Source organism: Chiloscyllium plagiosum, chromosome 18 (genome assembly GCF_004010195.1).
Source record: "Chiloscyllium plagiosum isolate BGI_BamShark_2017 chromosome 18, ASM401019v2, whole genome shotgun sequence".
Taxonomy (NCBI): Eukaryota; Metazoa; Chordata; class Chondrichthyes; order Orectolobiformes; family Hemiscylliidae; genus Chiloscyllium; species Chiloscyllium plagiosum.
Genome location: NC_057727.1, coordinates 13,817,651 through 13,844,714, shown reverse-complemented (window position 1 = coordinate 13,844,714; position 27,064 = coordinate 13,817,651). Strand labels below are relative to the sequence as shown.

General features: G+C 40.8%; 1 protein-coding gene across 1 annotated transcript in view; it reads left to right on the top strand.

The window, feature by feature from the left end:
• Positions 1–27,064, top strand: part of LOC122558862 (guanine nucleotide-binding protein G(i) subunit alpha-2) — a 245,413-nt gene that overhangs the window by 175,186 nt on the left and 43,163 nt on the right. Inside the window, exon 5 of the mRNA XM_043707721.1 lies at positions 5,006–5,134. Coding sequence (XP_043563656.1) covers positions 5,006–5,134 — 129 coding nt within the window. The remainder of the gene's footprint in view (positions 1–5,005; positions 5,135–27,064) is intronic.

Here is a 27,064-nt window from a genome sequence, read left to right as displayed (position 1 = left end):
AACGTCGATTTTGCCTGTCCTCGGATGCTGCCTGAATTGCTGTGCTCTTCCAGCACCACTGATCCAGAATAGAGGACAGTGGTTGTAGTTCTGTTATGTTGAAAGGAAGGCGTGTGGTTATGTTCTCCAGGGATCACTATTATGACCACTGCTACTTCTGATAGACACAAATCCAGATTATTAATAGATATACATCACAAGATCAAAATTCAAATGTAGCAAGCAACAAGGAAAATGGCAATAGCCTTCATACATGTGATGGATAGGCAAATAACACATTAAATGTAACAGACGTATGAAGTGATACGCTTTGATAGGAGCGAAGGGCACCAGTATAAGTAAAATGATACAGTTTTGAAGAGTGCACTAATGAAGACCTCAGATGTAGGTGCACCAATATTTAAAGGCGAAAGGCAAGTAGAGAAGGGTTTTTTAAGAAATACAAGCAAATGGAATTCTGAAACTCATAAATAGAGGCATATTCAATTGCCTTAATGGCTAGATATCGGGAATTGGAAGACTAAATTCGTTTTCTCTCACTCTGTTCCTCATCCAACAATCCTTCCACGTTGTGCAGTGTTATGACAAATGAACCCAGCACAGACTAAGGATGAAACCTGGGACTTGACAGCATTGTGGGCACTGTCAATGTGAAATGACTCAAATAATTCAACATTATTACGCTTCATGGTGAGCTGTTAATTTGTTTTCTTAAAGAGGAGGACTTATGCCAAGAACTACTGATATTGAATGATGCAAATATCTTGTTGCAGGGTAATACAAAGCCTATTCCATGGTTAATAAGTAGTTATTGTAGAGCTGCCACTTGCTGGATGTTTTCTCTGTCTTCCCAGTTTGGTTGTTTCTATGGTGATGAAGTTGCAGGCTGATTCTGAGGCAGGAGGAACTGCACGTTGTGTGCTTGGGTTGGATTCCAAGATGAAGTCAGGCATTCACAGAATGACGAGATGTCTCTTAATCATGAGGAACTTCAAACACGTTGATTAATGCTGTTGCTTTTTTGTTAAAAGTCTGGCACACAATGGTCGCAACAGTATCATGCAGTGATGTGTTGAATGTAGTGAGTTTCCGCTCCCCTGCCCCCCACAAACCACAAACCCCCTTGATTTTATTCCTCTATTTTTATAGAGTCAGCTTCACAGAACATCTGCAAAAGTCATTTTTCCCCCTGGAACATTCCACTGCTTTTGGATAGTATGTGCAGGATAATAAAAATGAATGAAACCAGAGAGTCTTGTTAATCTTGAGCATTAGCTTAGCACACAAGCAATTTACAACAAATATAAAAAAGAATTGGTCAGAATATCTCTGATTTAGTGAAACCTGCTGCAGAAATGAAAATGAGGGATTCCTTGAGGCCCTGACATTTAGACACCAGCAGTGGAGACATTTTCTGATTTTTTGCTGTAGAGGGAAGTAATTGGGAGATTTCTCAACTGTGTCCTTGTGGAAATAAGTGACTCTTTTTTTTGAGCTTCTTCACTAGTCTTGGAGCTTGCATTTAGACAGAACTTCATTCCATGTGACTGCACGATTAAAAGAGGGGTTCAATGACCTAACTGCAATCTTCACTTCCAAGACTGATAACTCTCAACATAAACACAAGCTCTTCTGAGGGATCTTTACAATGCCATATCTTGAATGATAAACTGATTTTTTTGAACGCTCTGATTTGGAAGGATTAGTTTCAAGTTGTCACTGCCGTTCTGAATGTTGGTAAACCAATGAGCCTTGCAACAGAGCAATACAACTTGAATGCGTGCTTACAATTCCCATGTGACCCATCGTCTCTACTTACTCAATGGGCCACATCAGTAGGCAGCTTTGAACAGGAGACTGAATTTGGAGGAATTAACTATCCTCATTCTCGGGACTAATGTTGAGAATGTACATAGAAAGTAATTGTACGGAGAAATTATGGTGAAGGCATGAAGGTGTATGTCACTAAAATTTATACAGAGATATGATGATGTAGCCTGTAAGGATTTAAGGAAAATGGGTAATGTGGTGCTGATGGCTACATAAAAGCACGTGTTGTTCTTCTTACTTTCAAAGTTTGTGCGAAGATTTGTAGCTCGGGTGCTCGTTGTTGTGGTTCTGTTCGCCGAGCTTTAGTGTAAAGAGAAAACCAGAAAACGTTGAACGTTTCCCTGAAAGAGTTAGATATTGTTCTTGGGCTAAAGGGATCAACAGGTATGGGGAGTTAGCAGGAGCAGGGTACTGAATTGCATGTGTTAAGATTAGAGTGGTGCTGGAAAAGCACAGCAGGTCAGGCAGCATTCGAGGAGCAGGAATAGCTCTATTCCTGATAAAGGGCTTTTGCCCGAAACGTCGATTTTTCTGGTCCTCAGATGCTGCCTGACCTGTTGTGCTTTTCCAGCAACACTCTAATCTAGACTCTGGTTTCCAGCATCTGCAGTCATTGTTTTTACAAAGTACCCACTTCTGCCTACTGAATTGCATGTCAGCCGTGATCATCCTGAATGGCTAAGCAGGATATGCCTGCACCTATTTTCAATGCTTCTATGACATCCTTGGTCCAAACATGGATTCAAGGGCTGAACTCCAGAGGTGAGAGTGACTGCCCTTGACATCAAGCAACATCTGACAGAGTATGGCATCAAGGAGACCTAGAAAAACGAGAACTGGGAGTGAGGGGAAACTCTATGCTGGTCTAGTCAGGAATGTCTACAGCCCGTGAATGAATGTTTTAAAAATCGCGCGCAAGGTTTTCAGTGGAGGTGCAAAGTTGCATCTGAGCCGAATGGAAAAAGGTCTGCTTCCAACTAGGCCCAGTCTCTTGTAAATAGACTTGCGGCTGTGATATTTGAGTTTTCTTGAATTCTTTCATAGAATGAGTGCGTCACTTGTAAGGGCAACAGTTACTCCCATCACTGCCATTGAGAAGGTGATAAGCTGACTACTTGAATCTTTACAAGTACACCCACAGTGGTGTAATGAGGAAAGTTTCCGTCTTTAATTGATTTTTAGGAGGTCATGGACCTGGAGGTTCGGGAGTTGAGGGTGTTATCTTGTGTATACTGCTGCCACTGTGTACCATTAGCAGAAGGGGTGAATATTTCACAAAATGAATGAGGCTGTTTTGTCCTTTGTAATGTTGTTTGGATCTGCATTCATCGAAGTGAGCAGGGGGGTTTGGAAGTGACTTCCTCACTGCTTATCCTAACTTTAGATTAGATTAATATATCTGATGTAGGGGCAAGTGACCATGTACCAGCCAAAGCGAAATACGTGAGCAGACCCTTGCGTTAAGTCCTAGGATGCAACTTGACTACGTTTGTCTTATGAAAATGCCTGACTGCCCTCACCCATCCTCCACTTGCTGTTTACTTCAGTGAGATTGGAAACTTGAGGCATAATGAAGCATTCTTAGCGGAAATAGTTTTACCACTGAGTCAGAATGTTGTGGGTTTAAGCCATGGGCTTCAGTATGCAATCTGGCTGACATTCTGGTGCAGTACAGAGGCAGTGCTGCCATGATGGGGCCGATGTTGGCTCCAATCATAAATAGACATCTCAGTCTGCCACCTCAGGTGGTCATAACCAAATTTAGTAGCAGGAGGAAGAGCACAAGAGTGTCTTGTGTCCTGCTCAACAAATGTCACTGAATAAACATTACAAAAAGCAGTTGATTGAGTCATTGAACTCATTGTTATTTGTAAATATTTTGCTAAATATAAATTAGCTGCTATGCTCCCCTTTCTTGCAGTACTGAAGAGCAGTTGAAGTATACAGAATAACAGTAATGTTTTGAGATGCCCTTGAGTTGCCAAAAGACCATATTTAAATGCAAGTCTGTTGTTTCACTGCAGGGAAATATTGGAACTTGTGTACATCAAATAATAGCTCAGTGAGTTGTGCACTTAGTACAGGTTATTGCATCTGTGATTCTGCATCATATCTTGCAAGTATGGCAGTCGCATATTATTTGTGAAAGATAGCAGTTTATCGAGGGTGGATGGGCATTATAATGATAAATCTCCAATGTTTAATCTTGTCAGCTGCCACTGTTTGCTTTGGAATTTTCGATGTCTCCTGTGAAGCAAAGGGTGTGGTGCTGTGGGTTTATGAGATCGTTTCTCATCTGTCTTTGTATGTTGAGATAAGAGACCTATTGGTAATACAGGTTAATTCTGCTGAGTATCGTTTACGAAATTGATCTCCAGCTGGCTTGTCAGGATTAACCCATAAAATATCTAACCACGTTATTGATTTGGCATCTGTATCTTTTCCCCCATATACACAGTTCGTCAATATACATGCTTCCAAATTTCAACAAATCTCCTGCTAAATACGACTGCAAAAATAAATATGATGACTTAGCTCAAGTGATTTTTGTCCTATTCCAACAGTATTCTCCCTTCTTCCTAAGTGTGAAACACCTAAATTGTGTGCATTGTTTCCTCCAGTTATTATTAAGAACGTGATTTCTTTCTTGCATATGTTTTGTAATGTTGCTACATCTCCTCCTGTCCTCCTTAGTCATAAAGGTGAACCAGCTTGCCCTCAACATTGCTCTTTCATTGATGAGATAATTGAGGTATTGCTCTGTACCATTTGTTTTTCAAATTGCCCAAGATTGAGCACACTCTCATCAGATGAGGCAAGTCTTTTGAATATCTGCAGCATCCTTTCTAACCTCTATTGCTTCAGTTTCCCCTTCCACATTTTTCAATGGTGGGTATTGAAGAAAGTCCAAAGAGCTTCCAGATCTCAACTAATATTACAACAGTTAGTCACGAGCAAGTGTTCAAACACATCTCTGGATGGATTCCTGCCTTTAGGAAGAAATATATTTCCAACCTAGTGATCTCTTACTAGTGTTCCTACCTATATTAAGAGCTCATTATGTTTGGTGTAGTTCTTTACCTGTACTTATATTAGGCTTACAAAAATGTGCAGTACCTTTTTTATTATTGCTACTATTATCAGTGGATAATTGTTTAACTTTCTATTTTAACAGTTATCTGAATGATCTTGAAAGGATAGCGAGATCTGATTACATCCCAACTCAGCAAGATGTCCTGCGAACTCGTGTCAAGACTACAGGCATTGTGGAGACCCATTTCACTTTTAAGGATCTACACTTCAAGTAAGCATCACATTGTTAAATTCATGGTCAATGGCATTGTTTCTGATTACACAAATCGGCAAAACAACTAGTGCACTTTTTTTTTAAGAAGATCATGTAAGATCTGTATGAGTGCTAGGGAAGGTGTCATTGAGAAACAGTAGTGAATGGACTGAGGTTATTGAGTTGGGTTTTCTGCAGCTGTTGTATTTGGTTACATTTTTATCATACATTTTACTTTATACCCCTTCCTGAATCTAACCAAATCAGGCAATGAGCATGAACTCAAAACTTGCTCTGAGGTCTTCTGCGAGTGTTGATTTGTGTTTAAATATTTAGTTATCAAAAATTGTTAGGGTGTCTTACTCAAGGAGTTTAAAATGGCTGTGGCATTTGATAGGATGGATAGTGTCATCTGAAGCTGTCTGTCATGAAAATCAACTGATAAATGAATGTCCTGAAGGGATAACAACCAGCTGTCTTTGCACAGTTGGAACAATATGTAACTCCCATCTCATCCCAGTGCGATTAATTCTTAACTACTCTCTGAAGTAGCACAAAATCCCATTAGTTTTCTAGTTGTAAATTGAAGCACTAAGTCAGGGCAAGCAGGATTGGGTACTAAATTCCTAGCCTTGCTTTTTTTTTGTATAAAAATGTATTTTTGCTTTAAAAGTAGTTAGCTTAGCCATTTTGAGTCTAATTTCTCTAGTCAGTTCTTAGTTTTGAATCCCACAATGTCGGCAGTATTTCAGTTGTTTTGCTTAATTAACTGAGATTAGGAGGAGGTGCACCATGTACTGGATCATAGGTCTGCTCTCTAGTTAGAGAGAGATGGTTGGTGGTGGATTAACCTTAGGGTCACCACACTGTAGGTGAGGGAAGAGGTTGGGAAGGTGAATCCTCAGCTGGTGTGGGAATTGAACCCATGCTGTCAGCATCACTCTTGCTGTGCAAGCCAACTGTTCACAACCCCCTGCAGAGATACACTTGCAATAAATTATTCTCTTCAAGCCTCACTGAACACTCATCGAAGCACCATTTTTCCAATCAGAAGTTTGTAGTAGACTGTTAAGTGTTATTTCAGTGTATCTTGTATCATGTATTATGTTGCTGGTGCACTCCTGCCTTGGCAAAGGTATTCCTAAATAAACACGCATGGATGCTGGAAATCTGAAACAAACAGTGATTGGAGAAACTCCGCAGATGTATCAGTATCTTTGGAAAGCGAAACAGTCTGACCCTCCTTCAGGTGTTCCTGAGCTTTCCTTTACTCCTTATAGAGCAAGAGAAACCAATGCTGAATCCAGTAAATGTCCAACATAGACATCAACTACAAACAAAGGTGCAGAGCCCAAGGTCTTTTGAAGTTGTTGGATGCTTAATGGCAGCCACAGCACAGGGTAAGAAAGGATTTGAGATCAGCTGTTAGCAAGAGTATTTATTGAAAAATAAGGTTGTGCAAGTACAATAGTTTATAATCTTTTAATTATATTTGCAGCCCCCCATGTAGTTTTAGTGGTAGTTATCAGAACCTCCAATTCAAACCAGTTTCAGTCCTGCAGAATAAATGAGCAAAATCTGACACCTTGCATTTTAAGACTCCAATCGTTAATCGTAAGTTCTCAAATTCACCAATCTAGTTACTAATCATCTTGTCATAGAGTCATGCAACAGAGAAACAGGCCCTTTGGCCCACCATGCCTGTGCTGGCCAACAAACACCAAACTACATTAATCCCATTTAACCTGCACTTGGTCCATAGCCTACTATACCCTGGCATTTTGAATGCTGAACCAAATGCTTCATAAATGTTGCATATGTTGGTCTTTTAGGGGTGACCTGAGAACTTAGTCATAATAACCTGGAGATATTTCAAGAGGCTGGAAGTCATTAAGGTAATTGGAGTATTTTTACCTTTTTTGATGTTATCTTAGTCTGCCTCCTAGATTTATTCATTGCTTCATTAATTTTACAAGGTTCCCACAAAAGCAGGGCTGTGACAACTTGTAAATCTGATCTCTGAATGGATGGTCATCAGGCTTCCTCTTCAACTCCCGAGATCAGTGCAACTGCTTTCTAAATGAAAGCTTTGCATAACGAAATTTGGAAAGTAATGTCATGCACTATTTGACATTAGCTTTCGGATTTTAAATGAAAGCTCCGAAGAAAGATCATTCAAGGCAGGTTTGATTTGGTAACTAGCACAGAAAGAGAGAGAGAATTGTGTGCCTGCCAATGTTGTTTTTGTGTCAATGGAGTCACAATATTATTGTTTCAGAGGAGGGATGTAAAATAAGCTATCATGTAGATCTTGTTGGTGTGGCTTGAGGAATTCTCCAGTAAGTATCAGGTGAACAGATAAAGTGCTGCTGATATCGAAATGATTTTGAAAACTTGGTCTTTTTAAAAATCAAATTAGTCAGCTTCTTCACTTCCCCATTTCAGGATACTCCTGATATGGGTTTCAATATGGGGTTAAACATGGGGAATAAATCCAATTTCAGTTGTAGAAGAAACAGCCATACACCTGAACTAAAGAGAGCATGCTGGCAATAATCAGCTTCTGTGGAGAGGAAACCGTGTTAACATTTTCAGGTAAATATGATTCCAGAGTTGTTATGCAACTGATGTAACTACTTAAGAAGTAAGAGCAGACGTAGACCATCTGGCTGCTTGCATAGACTGTTCCATTCAATAATGTCATGGCTGATCTGATCATTACTCCAACTCCACTGTCCTGCCAGCCCCCCATAATGCTCAACTTGCTTGCAGATCTATTAATTTATCTGTCCCAGCTGTGAAAGATTAAGTCTCCACAGTTTTTGTTTTACTCATTGCTGGGATACGGGCATTGCTGCCTGGGTCAGGTGTTCGCCCATCCCTAGTAATCCTTAAGAAGGTGGTGATGAACTACCCCCTTGAAGTTCTCGATCCTCAGAAGCTATTTCCTCCTTGTCACCAATGTAAAAAAGCAATCCCTTATTGTGAAACTATGCTGTCCTCCTCTAACTTCCTCAATGAGAATCATGAATCTCGATAGTGGAAGCAGCCCATTCGGACCATTGAGTCCACACCAGCCATCTGAAGAGCATCCCACCCACATTCCCCCACCCACCACCATCTCTGTGCTGCTGCTGTACGGAATCTTTCTCAATTGACATCATTTCTGTTTTCCGACTCTTCCTACCAAACATTGTTCATCATATTTCCAACTGCCAGAGTTTTGCCCACTCACTTAATCTTTCTATGTTCCTTTTGCAGACTCTGTTTAACTCGTTTGCTTTCCCACATAACCCTGAGAGAAAATTTAGCTGTAATACCCATGGTGTCTTCAGCCAAGTAATTCAGGTAGATTTAAGTAGTAATCCCTGCAGTTAAAGTTTCCAAACCTGGAAATAACCTATTCATCCAAACTCCATTTCTTGTACGTGTGCTAAACATTTATCAATGATAATATTTTAATCCAGTAGCATGAGCTTTTATCTTGTGTGGTAACTTCTGATATGGCACGTTTAAGTTGGCTCTTGGAAATCTAAATACACTGTATCTAATTGTTTCCCCCTCCTCATTCTGTCCTCATTAAAACCTTATAAATTTATCAACCTGATTTCCTTTTCATAAAAGTTGAGGAGAGTCGACATGATTATATTATTCTAAATGTTCCAAATAATACCTTTCATTAATGGATTATATTTTCCCAATAACCAACTGAGATAAACTGGAGTATTGCTTCTTGCTTTCTTTGTAGAAGTTTATTTGTTTTCATTTCTTGCTAGCTTATTGTCATAAATCTTACAACTGCTTGTCTGCTATCATAAACTTTAATCTATTTTTCAAAACTATTTTAGCCAACTGACTTCATACATTTTGTAATTTCCTTGCTTGAAGTTTTAAGACACTAGGTTCAGATCCATATTTTGCACCCTCAAACTCAACTTAAAATTTACCCACATTGATCCAATTTCTGTAGAGGATCCTTCTCTATGGTATCATCAGTTATCTTGTCTCATTACAAATGGTGGGATCTGTAATATGTTATTCTAATAAATACATAGAATCATAGAGACATACAGCATGGAAACGCACCCTGTCATAGAGATGTACAGCACGGAAACGGACACTTCGGTCCAACTTGTCCATGCTGACCAGATATCCAAAATTAATCTAGTCCCTTTTGCCAGCAGTAGAATTAGCCATGAGAAGGCACTGATGAGCTGCCTCCTTGAAGGTCATTTATCAATATCCCTCCTAAACCCTCCCTTCTCGTTACCCAATCAAGATGCTTTTTAAATATTGAAATTGTACCATTTTCCTCCACTCTCTCAGGCAGTTCATTCCATTCACTCTCACCCTCTGTGAAAAAGCTGCTCCTTTGGTTCCTTTTAAATCTTTCCCTTCTCACCTTAAACATGCATGGTTTTGTCCTCCTGTCTACCTTGGCCAATTTGATTTGTCCAGTAACCCAGGAAGATTATTTTCACCAGTGCTCGATGAAGTACCTTTTGCACAATTCCCAGTAATTTCTTGATTTAAACTCTGTTACGATTTTGTTAATGCAGATGGATCTTTAAGTTGCTTCCTCCAGTGACTTCTATACCTTGCAATTTTTTATCCCCTCACATCCAAACTGATTTTGCATCTTGATTTCCTGAGCCTAGATAATTTCTTATCACTATACCGGTATCAACCTTTATAAACAGAATTATATCATTTTCTTCCCTCTTTCTTTCTGCCTTTCTGAAGTGTTAGTTTCCCTGAAATTCAATTCCCGCCTCTGTCAGTTTGTAATCGTGCCATTACAATGATGGGATGTGCTGATAATACAGCAGAATTGTTTTCCAGAGAGGACTTTTGTGGAATTAGGAGGGTTATTCATACACTTGAAATGCATTATTCAGTGCACCTGGATAAAAATATTTGGACCACGACCTAACACACACCACCCAGAGAGTTGACCATTCAAGTTGTTGGTTCCATTCAGTAAATATGTCCAGTGCACAGAAGCAAACTGGGATTTGTGTCTATATAAGTAAGGTGTGTAGATGAGAATGAGGATTGATACTGTTGGAATACTGGCCTCTACCCAGCCCTCCACCCATCAAAGCTCTATTTATGAGACACAAAATTTACCAGCTGTGTACAAAACTTTGATTGCCAGTGCCTGTTTCTGTTTATTAGAAGTAAAATGTGTAACAGATTGTGTTCAAAGTGTAACATTTCACCAAGCCATTGTGAATGGAGAAGGAGGAGAAGTGTTCTTGAGGGGTATAAAATGTATCTTAGGTAGGATCCCCATCAACAAAACAGATGTTTGCTAAAAAGTCTTGTAGCTTTCACCTGATGAAAATATTTTGCCTGAATGCTAATGCTGGATAAACTGGCTTGGAAGAATTATAGATTCCTTCTGAAAATGGTCAGTTTGTGGTTGTATTGGTGAGACAGCTGAAGCACCTTGAGCTAATGAATGATGCCTAACTACAGGTTCACACTGGCTGGTCTTTGCAGTTCAGCATGTTGTGGCTGTGCAGGGCATTAGTTAGAACACATTTGGAATACCGTGTGGAATTCTGCAATAGGAAGGATATTGTGCAACTTGAAAGGGTTCAGAAAAGATTTACGAGGATGTTGCCAGGGTTGAGGGTTTGAGGTATGGGGAGAGGCTGAATAGGCTGGGACTATTTTCCCTACTGTCCCATTTGCCTGCTGCTGGCCCATATCCTCCAAAACTTTCCTATTCATTTACTTATTCAAATGTCTTTTAAATGTTGTAATGTTCTCCACATCCAGAATACTTGATCTCAGTTATGCACACAGTAGCAGCTGAACTGCCAGTTGATTTGGAAGCAGGTATTTTAACCACATGCCTGCTAGTAGCAATGGATAGAGAAACTTGATTGATGGAATTAGTCACATAAGGAACAAGAACACCAGGGTAAAGTTTGTTTATTGGAAAGGGTGAAGCTGGATCATTCCCAAATGCTTGAGTTTGACAAAGTTATACACCTGACAGAACACAACGTTCCTTGCATTGAAAGTGCTGGGTACATAAGACAATGTACTTCCATGCTTCTGTGTTTTATTTCCCCTGAATATTTGTCTCCTTCATTTCCAATTGTTTTTCTTTTTTTAAAAAAAAAATGAACAGAATATGATTATGCAACTCTTGCCTTCGGACAGACTAATAGTAAAGACTAGTTTGAATAGTTTGTGAAAGTCCCAATTCTTCCCACATTTGTGTCAACACAGTTGAGATTTCCTCAACGCTGACCTTGGCCATTGGGCAACTGTCATAAAGGCTATGTAATGCAGTAATAAAGCGCTTATTAACATTTAACTCTTGTATAATAATTGTATAATACAATTTTTCTAGCACATAAAACACTTTGGTTTATCAAATAATGACCACAGTTACTGTGCACAATCACGAAGTAGACTGGAGGGGCATAGCATTGAGAATTCAAATCAATAGATATTGCAATTGCATGCTTGGAAGAGCCAATGATATTATACTTTTAGATTGGTCTGATTATTAGGTAAATGAGAAATGTTGCATTCTAAGTGGTTGTTCAACTATTTACTTCGCTTGGAATGCATTGATTGAAGTACTGACACTGATTTACAGAGTCTTTCTTCTTCCATGAAGAGAGATTGTTCCTTGTATACTATAAATGTCACTCTAACTTTACAGGGGGTACTAGGATCACCAGATAATTATAAATATGGAAAGCTATTTAGCCATTTGATTAATCCATTCCATTCTTCCTGATTGACTGTACATTCAGCTATTTCTTAATAAATCTAGGGGAGTAGACCTGTTTGGATTTTGTTCTTCATAGGGGTTGTCATCGACACAGTTGGCCAAATGGCCTCCAGTGCTGCATTCTGCTGTGATTTCTCTGAACTCCGATCAGACTTATGCTTACTGTTCCAGCCAAGTAGTTGAGTGTGTTGATTGTATGTTGATTGTTGTATGTACACATTGGACCTCTCCCAAACATCAACAGTGCCTGGATGTTCCAAGCTCCAGTAGTGCTTAAGGCACTTCCATGATGCACGAGTTGCTTTGCTCCTCAAATCATGTAGTCATAAGATATGGGAGCCAAAATAGGCCATTTAGCCCATTAGGTCTGTTCAGCCTTTAAGTGAATTTGTGGCCGATCTGATGATCTTCAACTCCACTTTCCTGATTTAATTCAGTAACTGTTGATCACGTTATTAATTAATAATCTGTCTGTCACAGCCTTAAATGTACTTAACCTCCCAGCCTCAACAGCACTACGTTAAGGAATTCTACACATTTAATTCGCTCTGGGAGAAAGAATTTCTCCTCATCTTTTTCTTAAATTATGATACCTTACTTTGAGATTAGTTAGCCTCGAGTCCTTGACTCTCCCATAAGGGGAAGCAACCTTTCCACATTTGCTCTGTCAAGTATCTGAAGAATCTTGTGGCTTTTAATAAGGTGTTGTCTGCTAACTCTTCTAAACTCCAATCAGCACAAATGTAACCAACTTGACCTCTCCTCATAAGAAATATCCCTCCATATCTAGGTCTATAGTTTTTTTTTCGTCTCACTCCCTTTTGAAATAAGCATTGGCAACTTTCTACTCCTCTGGGACTTCTCTGGAATGGAAGAATTCTTGGGAGATTTCTGTTGGTACATCAATGATCTCTGTAGCTAATTCATTTAAAATTCTAGGATGCAAGCCGTCTGGTCTGCAGCACTTCTCAACCTTTAGCCCAAGTAGTTTCCCTAGTATGTCTTCTCTAATGAACACTATTGTGTTTACTTCCTCACACTGTCTTCCCTGTCCCCGCTTATTCCTTAATTATTAAGTATTTTTGGAATGTTATTAATGTCCTCAACCGTGAAGACAGCCAAGTTTTTGTTCTGGTCTGCTGCCATACCCTGGTAACTCATCATTATCATTATTTCTCCAGCCTTGTTATCCATGTTCACTTTGCCCCTTCTCTTTCACTTTATTTTTTTTTCAAAGGAGCATTTACTCTTTGTTTTTATATTATATTATATTTGGTCGCCATACTATAGGAAGGATGTGGAGGCACTGGAACGGGTGCAGAGGAGGTTTACCAGGATGTTGCCTGGTATGGTAGAAAGATCGTATGAGGAAAGGCTGAGGCACTTGGGGCTGTTTTCATTGGAGAAAAGAAGGTTTACGGGTGACTTGATAGAGGTGTATAAGATGACTAGGGGTTTAGATAGGGTCGACAGTGAGAATCTTTTACCTCGTATGGAGTCAGCTATTACAAGGGGGCATAGCATTAAATTAAGGGGGGGTAGGTATAGGACAGATGTTAGGGGTAGGTTCTTTACTCAGCGTGTCGTGAGTTCATGGAATGCCCTGCAGTAGCAGTGGTGGACTCTCCCTCATTATGGGCATTTAAGCGGGCATTGGATAGGCATATGGAGGATAGTGGGCTAGTGTAGGTTAGGTGGGCTTGGATCGGCGCAACATCGAGGGCCGAAGGGTCTGTACTGCGCTGTATTCTTCTATGTTCTATGTTCTATGTACTTGCTAATTCGTACATGTTTTCTCCCTCTTAGTTATGTTGTTTAGAAGCCAACAAGAGGTAACTAAACTTTCCCAGCCTCTGGTTTACCACTAATCTTGGCCACCATTTATGTTTTTCTCCTTTTGAATTTCATGAAGAACTATAGTTGATTTACCCCTTCCTAGAATAGTCATAGAGATATACAGCACAGAAACAGACCAGGTAGCCTAACTCAATGTGGTCCCATTTGCCATCACTTGGCCCATATCCCTCTAAATCCATCCTATTCATATTCCCATACAGATGCCTTTTAAATGCTGTAACTGTACCAGCCTCCTCCACTTCCTCTGGCAGTTCATTCCATACACTCACCACTTTCTGTGTGAAAGAAGTTGCCTCTTCGGTCCCTTTTTATATCTTCCCCTCTCACCCTGAACCGATGTCCTCTAGTTCTGGATTCCCCAACCCCAGGAAAAAAACTTTGTCTATTTATCATATCCATGCCCCTCATGATTTTATAAATCTCTATAAGATCACCCCTCAGCCTCCAACGCTGCAGGGAAAACAGTCTCAACCTATTTAGCCTCTCCCTATAGCCCAAACTCTCCAACCGTGGCAGCTGCAACATGACCTCCCAATTCAGATACTCAATGGTCTGATCAAAAAGGAAAGCATACCAAATGCCTCCTTCACTATCCTATCTACCTGCAACTGTACTTTCAAAGAACTATGAACCTACAGACCAAGGTCTCTTTGTTCAGCAACACTCCATAGGACCTTACCATTAAGTGTATAAGTCCTGCTAAGATTTGCTTTCCCAAAATGCAGCATCTTGCATTTATCAAAATGTGATGTGGTCAAAATGTGATTTATCAAAATGTGATCACATTTATTGAAATGTGATCACATTTATTGAAATGTGATGAGGATGTTAGGAGATTACAGGGTGACCTGGACAAGTTAAGTGAGTGGGCAGATGCATGGCAGATGCAGTTTAATGTGGATAAATGTATGGTTATCCACTTTGGTGACAAGAACAGGAAGGCAGACTACTACCTCAATGGAATCAATTTATGTAAAGGGGCAGTACAGAGAGATCTGGGCGTTCTTGTACACCAGTCAATGAAGGCAAGCATGCAGGTACAGCAGGAAGTGAAGAAGGCTAATAGCATGCTGGAGTTGTATAGAGCTCTCAAATATAGTGGAATCAAGGGTTATGGAGATAAGGCAGGAACAGGATACTGATTAGGAATGATCAGCCATGATTATATTGAATGGCGGTGCAGGCTCGAAGGTCTGAATGGCCTATTCCTGCACCTATTGTCTATTGTCTAAAATTAATCATCATTTGCCGTGACTCAGCCCATTGGCCCATTGTACTCTGAGGTAACCTTCTTCTCTGTCCACATCTCCAATTTTGGTATCATCTGCAAACTTACTAACTATAACTATCTGCAAACTCACTATCTCTCTTATGCTCACATCCAAATCCTTTATGCAAATGACAAAAAGTAGTAGACCTAGCACCGATCCTTGTGACACACCACTGACCACAGGTCTCCAGTCTGAAAAACAACCCTCCACCACCATCCTCTATCTTCTACCTTCAAGCCAGTTCTGTATCCAAGTGGCTAATTCTCCCTGTATTCCATGATATCTAACTTTGCTAACCAGTCTACCATGGGGAATCTTGTCGAACGCCTTACTGAAGTCCATATAGATCACACCCACTGGTCAGTCCTCATCGATCCTCTTTGTTACTTCTTCAAAAAACTCAATCAAGTTTGTGAGACATGATTTCCTACGCACAAAACCATTGCTGACTATCCCTAATCAGTCCTTGCCTTTGCAAATACATGTAAATCCTGTCCCTCAAGATTCCCTCCCAACAACTTGCTCACCACTATGTCAGGCTCATTGGTCTATAGTTCCCTGGCTTATCCTTACCACCCTTCTTAAACAGTGGCAGCACGTTAGCCAACCTCCAGTCTTCTGACACCTGTAATTACCAATATTACCAATATCTCAGCAAGCGGCTGAGCAATCTCTTCTCTAGCTTCCCACAGAGTTTTAGGGTACACCTGATCAGGTCCTGGGGATTTATCCACATTTATGCGTTTCAAGACATCCATCACCACCACCTCTGTAATACGGACATTTTTCAAGATGTCACCATCCATTTCCCCACATTCTATATCTTCCATGTCCTTTTCCACAGTAAACACTGATGCGAAATACTCGTTTAATATCTCCCCCCATCTCCTGCGGCTCCACACACAGACTGCCTTGTTGATCTTTGAGGGGCCCTATTTGCTCCCTAGTTACCCTTTTGTCCTTAATGTATTTGTAAAAATCCTTTGGATTCTCCTCAATTCTATTTGCCAGAGCAATGTCAAGTCCCCCTTTTTGCTCTCCTGATTTCCCTCTTAAGTATACTCCTGCTGCCGTTATATTCTTCTAAGTATTCACTTGATCTATCCTGTCAATACTGGTACATGCTTCCTCCTTTTCCTTAACCAAACCCTCCATTTCTTTAGTCATCCAGCATTCCCTACACATACCAGCCTTTCCTTTCACCTGAACAGGAGTATACTGTCTCTTTACACTCCTTATCATATTTTTGAAGACTTCCCATTTTCCAGCCGTCCCTTTACCTGTGAACATCTGCCCCCAATCAGCTTTGAAAGTTCTTGCCAATGCCGTCAAAATTGGCCTTTCTCCAATTTAGAACTTCAACTTTTAGATCTGGTCTATCCTTTTCTATCACTATTTTAAATCTAATAGAATTATGGTTGCTGGCCCTAAAGTGCTCCCCCCCCACTGACACTTCAGTGACCTGCTGTGCCTTTATTTCCCAAGAATAGGTCAAATTTTGCACCTTCTCTAGTAGGTAAATCCACATACTGAATCAGAAAAGTTTCTTGGACCCATAACAAATTTCTCTCCATCTAAACCCTTAACACTTTGGCAGTCCCAGTCGGTTTGGAAATTTAAAATCCCCTACCATAACCACCCTATTATTCTTATAAATAACCAAGATCTCCTGACAAATTTGTTTCTCAATTTGTCGCTGACTATGGAGGATCTGTAGTATAATCCCAATAAGATTATCATCCCTTTCTTATTTCTCAGTCCTGCCCAATTAACTTCTCTAGATGTATTCCCAGGAATATCCTCTCTAAGTACAGCAATAATGTTGTCCCTTATCCAAAACACCACTCCCCCATCTCTCTCGCACCCCCCTTTCTATACCCCTCTCGCACCCCCTGTCTATCCTTCCTTATAGCATTTGTACCCTGGAACATTAAGCTGCCAGTCCTGTCCATCCCTGAGCCATGTTTCTGGAATTGCTACGGGATCCTAGTCCCACGTTCCTAACCATGCCCTGAGTTCATCTGCCTTCCCTGTTAGGCCTCTTGCATTACACCTTGCTCACTGAGATCTTTTGTTGTGAGTCATGGGCTACTCTTGTAAACATCTGTTATTGTTCCTCAACCATCTTTTCTGATAAACTCCTTTCCCAGATCACTTCAGCCAACTCTATCCTTATCTTTATGTAATTGTCCTTATTTATGTTCAGCACAGTTATTTCTGATGCAAGTTTTTCACTCGAACTGGATGCTAAGTTCTACCATGTTATGGTCATTATGTCCTGCAAGATCTTTTATATTGAGATCATTCATTAAAACTCATTATATATTATCCAAAATAGCCTAAGCTTTCTCTTCAGATCCTGTGCTATATTCCCATGATAGAACCTTGCTCCATTTTGCTTTTGTCTTGATATTGAACATATTTGTGGACTGCTGTTGGGGGATGCTGCTATTTGAATGTCACCAGAACTGAGCATGCCCGTAAACTATGTATTCAACGTGTGATCTGTACTTGAGGATTGGTGGCAAGATTTATTTTGGCTGAGTCCACCTTTCTTAGGAGTCTTTGAGGTCCACGACTGTTGAAGTTTGCTCCACCAGATTCGAATACAACACATAGCTCTAGTTAGTGGTGAAAATAATGTGTTAATATTTTGACATGTTTCCTAGTGTCTGAGACTGTTATGTAGATTAAATATGCATGTATGTAGAAAGTGTGAAATTAAGTTAATTGGTTGTTTATGCAAACCGACTGATTAAAATCTTTTTAAAGCACTGAGTTCAGACCAAGCTTTACAATTGTGCAACACTCGGATGGTATCATACTGTTTGTTGTTTTAATTTACAGCCAATATTGATGCCATGTATCTGTGTTTCTATTCTGACATCTTGGATGACTGACTCTGTTAGCTGGATGGTGAGCTGAGGGGTCGGTCCTGTTTTGGCGGAGACCTGTTTACTTGCCTTAAAAGTGTTGAAGGTCGTGACTGTGGATTGGACCTGCCTTTGGGCAAAGGGAATGCAAAGTTCTATTTTACAACCAAATGTTCTGTTGCTTTTTCTGTTTCTTGGCAGTTTTATTGAGTGTAGCAAATCAAGAATATTCTGAATGTTCTACCAGGCCTGCTAGAAATGTTGGTAATTACCTTCAACTGTTCAATAAATGCTTCAAAATTTAAGCAGGCATTAATTACAATAACTTATCCATAGATCTGGTCCATCACTGAAACTTGCACTTGACAGGTATTGTACAGTTTGTTTTGTTGCTGTGGTAGCAAAGTAATGGGTGTTAAATGGACATCAATGTTGTGTGAGGGCATGAGGATTTTCTAAAGGTAGGCATGCAAGCTGGCATATGACTGACTGGTCGGTCAAAATAGATTAGAGCAGAGTCACAAGACATTCAAAATTACCAGAACATAAACTAACACAGGGATTAAAATTACATTTGGTGCCATTGGTCATCATTTAGAAAGAGATGGGCAAGTTAGACAAAGTTTCCAATCCTATCCAGTAGGACCTGCTACAGAAAGTGATGCACACACCTGATCAGATTACAGTTGGTAAAATAAACTGCTGATCCTCATGATTGATGTAAGTATTGAAAAAAACACTTATCCATAGATACCAGAGAGCAAGCAGTGTCCATAGAAATATGCATCACCATCTTCCAAATTGACGCACATGCCTGATAAGCTACCTCACCCTGTGTGTGAATTTATTGTTCAACATTGTGTGAAAGCAGTGTAAGTCTGATATAGATTCCAATTCAATCCAAGGTGCTGAGTTGACTTGTTGTAGTTAAAGGTGTTGTAGGAGCATTATGTTTGGCGTTAGTGTCCCGTATTTACGAAGGGAAGACTTCCAGTTCAGCAAGGCCTGCTAGAACATAGGAAGAAATAGAAGCAGTAGGCCATATGGCCCATTGAGCCTGCTCTGCTATTCAGTAAGATCATGGCTGATCTTTTTGTGGACTTGTGAACTTACCCACCCCACACATCATAACCCTCAATTCCTTTACTGTTCAAAAAATCTATTTATCTTTGCCTTGAAAACACTCAACGAGGTAGACTCAACTATTTCACTGGGCAGGGAATTCCACAGATTCACAACCTCTTTGGGTGAAGATGTTTCTCCTCAACTCAGTCCTGAAACCTGCTCCCTTTTTTCTTTGTTTCAAGTGTGGGTGAAACTAGAACTAATCACCCTACTTCTATCGTATCTATTCCCTTCATAATTTTATATGTTCCAATAAGATTTCCCGCCACCTCTTCCCCCCCCCCCCCCCATCACCACCACCTTCCCATCATTCTTCTAAATTCCAATGAGTATAATCCCAGTCTACTCAAACTCTCCTCATAAGCCAACCCTCTCAACTCTGGAATCAACCTCGTGAACCTTCTCTGCACCCCCTCCAGTTCCAGTACATCCTTTCTGAAGTAAGGGGACAAAAACTGTACACAGTACTCCAGGTGTGGCCTCACCAGCACCGTGCTTGTATGCACACATTTGGTATGAACATAACTACAATTTTTCAAGTTAAAGAAAACTTGCTTCCTTGTGATCTGTATAAATATAAAGAAAAGAATATGCTTCCAAAGATCCCAGTGTCCAGGTAATCCACAATTTTCCTGAAGTAGTAGTTCTGGCTACAGTAATAAGAGGTAGAGAGAGTTTGCATGTTTTGAACTTAGTGATTCAGAAGATTTTATTTCTCAACAATAAATTTGGTTGCAGAGTCCAGCACACAGCATTCATAAATTTTCTTGATCATGTAAACTGAGCAGATCTATATTCTTCTAGATATTTCTAATCAATCTGTTTTGAGATGTTATGACCCACCTCTGGAGCAGATGGGACCTGAACCCAGGCCTCTGGCTCAGAGAGAGGAACATTACCAATGTATCAAAAGAACCCTCCATCTGTTCTACCTCAGCATTTTGACACTGAGCTTTCCTTTCTCAAATAATCTCCATTTTTAAACTGTGAGGGCGGTGTCCTCAGTGACTCTTGGTCACTGCAAAAATATGCTGCTGTTTCTCTACAGTGACTAATAAGTGTATGGCAAGTGCTCTTAGTGAAGCATGTTAAATCCTGCTAGAGGTAAGCATATTTTCAAACCTGTTTGTGATACCAACTACAAGTTTTCAATTTGACTTTTGTTTTAATGATATTGGATTTTAACCAGTTTGATTTATTTTCCTTATTTTTACACTTTCTATGCAACCAAAGTCCATAGCATGATGGATGATTGTTAACTCGTGGAATAACAATACTTTTACAGTTGCAAAATCAGGATGTACTGGTCTTAAATTAAACATTCTCCATACAATGGATCATTTTTACCCAATAGAATAAATATATTTGAGTTATAGCACTTTTAGTCTTGGGACTGATCATAATCCGTACTTTTGCCATGGAAAATACTAAGACTGGAACTTTAAATCATTTGTGTGCATTAGGTAAAAGCTGACAGTGATTTTGAAGTCAAGTACCTTTTTTAGTATTTTGTCTTTGTACTGTTGGAATGAAAGTACAGTGTTTTGGCAGTTGCTTTAGATTCTGATCCCAACCTAATCTCCCAGCTAAACAACTTAGAGTCGTGTCCAGTCATTCTGTCTACTCAACACTCATGCCATAAATAAATTGATTGATGGACATCTTTTGATTACACTGTTTCATTGCTTCTGTGGGCTTGCAATAATATTATACATCCATGTGGGCCTGAGCTTGTGCTGTGAACTATGGTCATGGTGAAGTAATACAGTATGTAACTCACCGGTAAGAATTTGCTGGCTGGTTTGAAGGAATAGCATTAATTACCATTTTATCTTTGGCCGTCTCCCCTTGTGCTACTCTTTGTTCCATTGTGCTGGCTTTTGCAGAGCAAATCCAATTAGTCCCACTCTTGAGCTCATTCTTCCTGTAATGGAGTCAGAGTCATCCAACATGGAAACAGACCCTTCAGCCCAACTTGTGCATGCCAACTAGATATTCTAAATTAATCTAGTCCTGGCATTTGGTCCATATCCCTGTAAACTCATCCAATGCATGTTCTCATCCAGATACTGTTTAAATGTTAAAAATCACAACATCAGGTTATAGGAGAGAGTGCGGACTGCAGATGCTGGAGTTCAGAGTAGAGAGTGTGATGCTGGAAAAGCGGAGCAGGAAAATCGCTGTTTCAGGCATAAGCCCTTCATTAGGATTGAAGCTTGGGGGTGTGGGTGGGAGAAAGGTAACTGAGAATATGATAACTAGATAAAGGTGGGGGAGAAGGTGATAAGTTGGAGAGGAGGGTGGGGCAGATAGATGGGAAAGGATGTACCTGGACTACACCACCTCCCACTCTGACTCCTGTAAAAACGCATCCCTTATTCCCAATTCCTCCATCACCGCCGCATCTGTTCCCAGGATGACCAACTCCGCCTCAAAGTTCCAGATGGCCTCCTTCCATGATCGCAACCTCCCTTCCCACGTGGTCGACAATGCCCTCCGGCACATCTCCTCCACTTCCCACACCACCGCCCCTGAACTCCACCCCTCCCAATGCAACAAGGATAGAACCTCCTTGTCCTCTCCTTCCACCACACCAACTTCTGCATATGTTGCATCATCCTCTGCCACTTCCACCACCTAAAAGCGGACCACACCAATAGAGGCATATTTCCCTCCCCACCCCTATCAGCATTCTGGAGAGACCATTCCCTCCGTGACTCCCTCATCAAATTCATCCATCAGCCCACAACCCACTCCTGGCACCTTTCCCCTGCCACCACAGGAATCGCAAAACCTGCGCCCACATCAATTCACTCACTTCCTTCCAAGGCCCCAAAGGATCTTTCCACATTAGACAGAAATTTACCTGTACCTCCACCAGTGTCATCTACTGCATCTGTTGAACCTGATGTGGTCCCCCTGTACTGTACACCTACTTGCAGATCATTTCAGAGAACATCTCTAGGAAACTCACACCAACCAAACCCACCACCCCATGGCTGAACACTTCAACTCCCCCTTCCACTCTGTCAAGGACGTGCAGGTCCTGGGTCTCCTCTGTCACCAAACCCTTACCACCCGATGCCTGAATGAAGAACGCCTCATATATTCTGTCTTGGGAACCTCCAACCAGACGGGATCAATGTGGATTTCACCAGCTTCTTCATTTTCCCTCTTTCCCCCCCACATTATCCCAGTCCCAAGCCTCCAACTCGGCATTGCCCTCCGGACCTGTCCATCATCTTGCCTATCTATCTGCTCCACCCTCCTCTCTGACCTATCACCTTCTCTCTCACTTTCATCTACCTATTGCATTCTCAGCTACCTCCCACCAGCCCAACCCCTCCTATTTATCTCTGCCCTCCGGCCCACAAGCCTCATTCCTGATGAAGGGCTTATGCCTGAAAGATCGATTCTCCTGCACCTCGGATGCTGCCTGACCAACTGTGCTTTTTCAGCACCACACACTCAACTCTGATCTCCGGCATCTGCAGTCTTCACTTTCTCCTAGAGTCATACAGCTGAAATGAAAAATTGAACAAACCTAGATTGCTGTTAAGTCTTTCATCTTTCAGAATGGTTGCATGTTTTGGTTCATGAATATGTAAATCCCAGGATGACTATTAAGTCACATTCTCAAGATAACTGAATATTTTTATATATTAAAAAAGTGACATCTCAGCTCAGACACTGTATTAAAGGTATGAGGTTAGAATGAGTCCCAATCTTGAGTCAGACTGGTTCTGTTACACGAATAGGAATTTATAAAATGTTACATGGATTGACTGCCTGCAGATTATGCACTTTTTGAGCAAAATAGAATATATCTGCAAATATAATTTTGCAAATGCAAATTCACCCCATAGACTTATGTCTGTGTGCGTGCATGAGAATGCACATGAGAATGTTTTTGACTGTGTGCATGCTTGCTAAGAGTGTGTGATGGAGTATACGTCTGTGAGAGGATGTGAGTGTAAGATTGAGAATGAGAGGGTGTATGTGTGTGTGTGTGAGACACAGAGAGAGAGAGAGAGAGAGAGAGAGAGAGAGAGAGAGACATCCCAGTTGAATCCTCATAGGTTCCGAACTTGACTGTCAGCCTCTGCTCGGCCATGTTGCATTGTTGCGTATCCCGAAGTCTGCCTTGGAAGATGGTCATCTGAGGATCAGAGGCCAAATGCTCCTGACCACCGAAGTGTTCCCCGGCTGGGAGGGAACACCCAGTGTCTGGTGATTGTCGCAAGGTGTCTATTCATCTGTTGTTGTAGCGTCTGCTTGATCTCGCCAATGTACCACACCTCGGGTCATCCATGCCTGCAGCGTATGATATAGAAAACGTTGGCACAATCACAGGAGTACCTGCCATGTACATGGTGGGTGGTGTTCCCATGTGTAATGGTGGTATCCATGTCGACACTGACATGTCTTGGCAGTGGTTGTCATGACAGGATTGTATGGTGTTGTCATGGCTTTTAAATGTTGTAATTGTAGCAGCTTTCACCACTTCCTCTGGCAGTTCAGTCCTGATATGCACCACTTTCTATGTGAAAACATTGCTCCTTATATCCCTTTTAAATCTTTCCTCTGTGTCACCTTAAACCTGTGCCCTCTAGTTTTGGACTCCCTATCCTGGGGAAAAGACCTTAGCTATTCATCTTATCCATGCCCCTCATAATTTTATAAACCTCTATAAGGTCACCCCTCTGAGAAAATAGCCCCAGCCTATTCAACCTCTCCCTATAGCTGAAATCACCCAACCCTGGCAACGTTAAAAATCACACAGCACCAGGTTATAGTCCAACAGGTTTAATTGGAAGCACACTAGCTTTCGGAGCGACGCTCCTTCATCAGGTGATTGTCCTGATCACCTGATGAAGGAGCGTTGCTCCGAAAGCTAGTGTGCTTCCAATTAAACTTATTGGACTATAACCTGGTGTTGTGTGATTTTTAACTTTGTACACCCCAGACCAACATCGGCATCTCCAAATCATAACCCTGGCAACGTCCTTGTAAATCTTTTCTGAACCCTTTCAAGTTTCACAACATCTTTCCTATAGCAGTTCTGAAGGAATTCTCCTTCAAATATTTGTCCAGTTCTCTTTTGAAAGCTAGAGTGGTGGATACAGATTAATCAGGCAATGCATTCTGAATCCTAACCACTCGATGTGTAAATATATCTTTCCTCTTATCATTCTTGATTTTTGTAGCTGATCATCTGACAATATTGCTTTGTTTTTTTATTTTTTATACTCTGTGTTTGGTTTGTGGTGTCAGACTGGTCTTGAAAATGAGTCTATGTTTCTCTTATTCTCCAAATCATCCCTTTGTTTGAACAAGTGGCATGTCCAGAATTTTGTTAATTTTTACTTGTTCCTGTGCCCTTCTGTGACCTCCAGTGACTTTGATGTGGCAAAATTATGCAATTGAATGGTAAAGGCATTGGTACAATTTAGTAATGACAAAATATAAATTTCACATTAGCCAAGTCCTGTACTGTTGATGCTGGAAATGTGCAGGATAGCCAGTCTCTCTGGAGAGAGGAATCTAGTTCTTGTTCCCAGTTTCTGACCTTTTATCAAAACTGCCTGTACAAGATTCAGTTGAAAAGTTGCTCTTTATCTTGTATTTATGATCACAAGTAGCTACCTGATTTTGGACAATTTGAAATTGGACTACAACCTGTAAATGACTTCCAGATATAACAAAGAACAAAGAAAATTTACAGCTCAGGATCAGGCCCTTCGGCCCTCCAGGCCTGAGCTGATCCAAATGTACTGTCTAAACCTGTCGGTCAATTCCAAAGCATTCCTATGCCTCTGCTCCCCACCTCCTTGTGCATTTGTCCAGGCGCATCTTAAATGAATCTACCGTGCCTGCCTCTACCACCTCGGCTGGCAGTGCGTTCCAGGCACCTACCCTCTGTGTGAAGTACTTACCGCATGTATCCCCCTTAAACTTTCCACTTCTCACCTTGAAAGTCTGACCTCTCGTGATTGAATCCTTCGCCCTGGGAAAAAGCTTGTCTCTATCCACCCTGTTTATACCCTTCATGATTTTGTAAACCTCAATCAGGTCCCCCCCTCAATCTCGTTTCTTCTAGTGAAAATAAACCTAACTTACTCAACCTCTCTTCCTAGCTAGCACTTTCCATACCAGGCAACATTCTCGTAAACCTTCTCCGAAGTGCCCACATCCTTTTGGTAATGTGGCGACCAGAACTGTACGCAGTATTCTAAATGTGGCCGAACCAATGTCTTGTACAATTTTAACATGACTTGCCAGCTCTTATACTCAATACCCTGTCCAATGAAGGCAAGTATACTATATGCCTCCTTGACCTCTCTATCCACCTGTGCAGCAACTTCAGGGTACAATGGACCTGCACTCCCAGATCTCTCTGCTCATCACCTTTTCCGAAGGTTCTTCTGTTCATTGTATAATTCGCTGTAGAATTAGTTTTGCCTAAATGCATCACCTCACATGTTTCTGGATTGAAAGCCATCTGCCCCTTTCTGCCCATCTCTCCGGTCTATCTGTGTCCTTCCGTATTCTCTGACAGTCCATTATTCTTTTTGCTACTCCATCAATCTGTCATCTGCAAAGGTGCTGATCATACCAACAGTGCCCTCTTCCAAATCATTTATGTATATTAAAACAACAGTGGCCCCAATACTGACCCCTGTGGAACACCACTGGTTACCTTTCTCCATTTCGAGAAACTCCCTTCAACTACTACTCCCTGTCTCCTGTTGCTCAACCAGTTCTTTATCCACCTAGCTAGAACACCCTGCACACCATGTGACTTCACTTTCTCCATTAGTCTACCATGGGGAACCTTATCAAATGCCTTGAAAGAGACTATCTGAACGTTTATTAGACTGCAACTTCATATTTATTTCTAATGTTGATTTATTCCACATAGTAGTAATTGGTATTCAGAGGGTTAAATAAGCTAGGGATGTTTGAGTGAAGGAAATGCGAACCAACACCTATAAAAATTAATTTTGTTATAGTTGGTGCCACATGCTCCTAAACTGGTTCCAAAGGAGGTGTTTGTGCTATTACAGGACCACAAGGTTTCTGTGTGTGCTGGCTGCAGGAGACTTCTCAAATGTGTAGAAAGGTCACGTCATTAAAACTGGGCTCTCCTGGTGTGACTGAAATCTCATGCTTCTGGAACACATGTCTGATTAGATTTCAGTCAAAGACAGAACATCAAGTAAATGGTGCTTGGGTCCCCACTGGGGAAAGGATTGACAAAATAAATAACCCATATAAGAATCAGTCAGCCTAATGTCAACTTCATTGCTAATTTGAGTACTTTCAGTTGCCAATTTATTCTTAACAGCCTTTGAACTTGAAACATAATGTTAATAGAATTAAGGTCAAGTTTAATTTGGAAAGAAAACAATAGATACAAATGTGATTTACAGCTAAGAAAGATTAAAAGGAATGTGCTAATTGATCTAATATTTCTATGATAACTGTATTAAAGGGAGTTACCTGTGTACTTAAGGTCTCACTCTCTGCTTGTTGCTTTATCTTGTGCTTTAAATTCTGATTTGGAAGGCCAAGATTGAAAATTGAGCTGCTTATTCAGATTTCAGCTACCGTTGTAAAAGTTGGGAGTACGTGGAGTGGCAGGAGGAGTCATTATTCAAATCTTGTATCTATCTGCAGTTTTAAAACCAGAAAAATGTGATGACCAACACCAGCTGGCATACACACCTACATATATCAGAAGGTGCACACCACCTTTGTACTATTTGAAGAATAGTTTAAGTGGACATAGCTCCATTTGAGTCTGCCTGGGAAATGAACCGAAGGTTAACTTTCTACTTTAAGTCATGAATGCAGTGATGGCTGTGTGCCAGATTATATGGAACGCATGATCAATTTCAGTAACTTGATTGTTATTGTACTTGTCCGAGATGGCTGGACTCTATTATTCACCCCAGCATGGGGTTCTTGGAATTTGAGATTCAGGAACTCCATTGAGGCAAAATGAATCCCTGCGGCCAGTAGTTCAAGGCACTGATCAGCTTACTTCAAAGTGAATTTG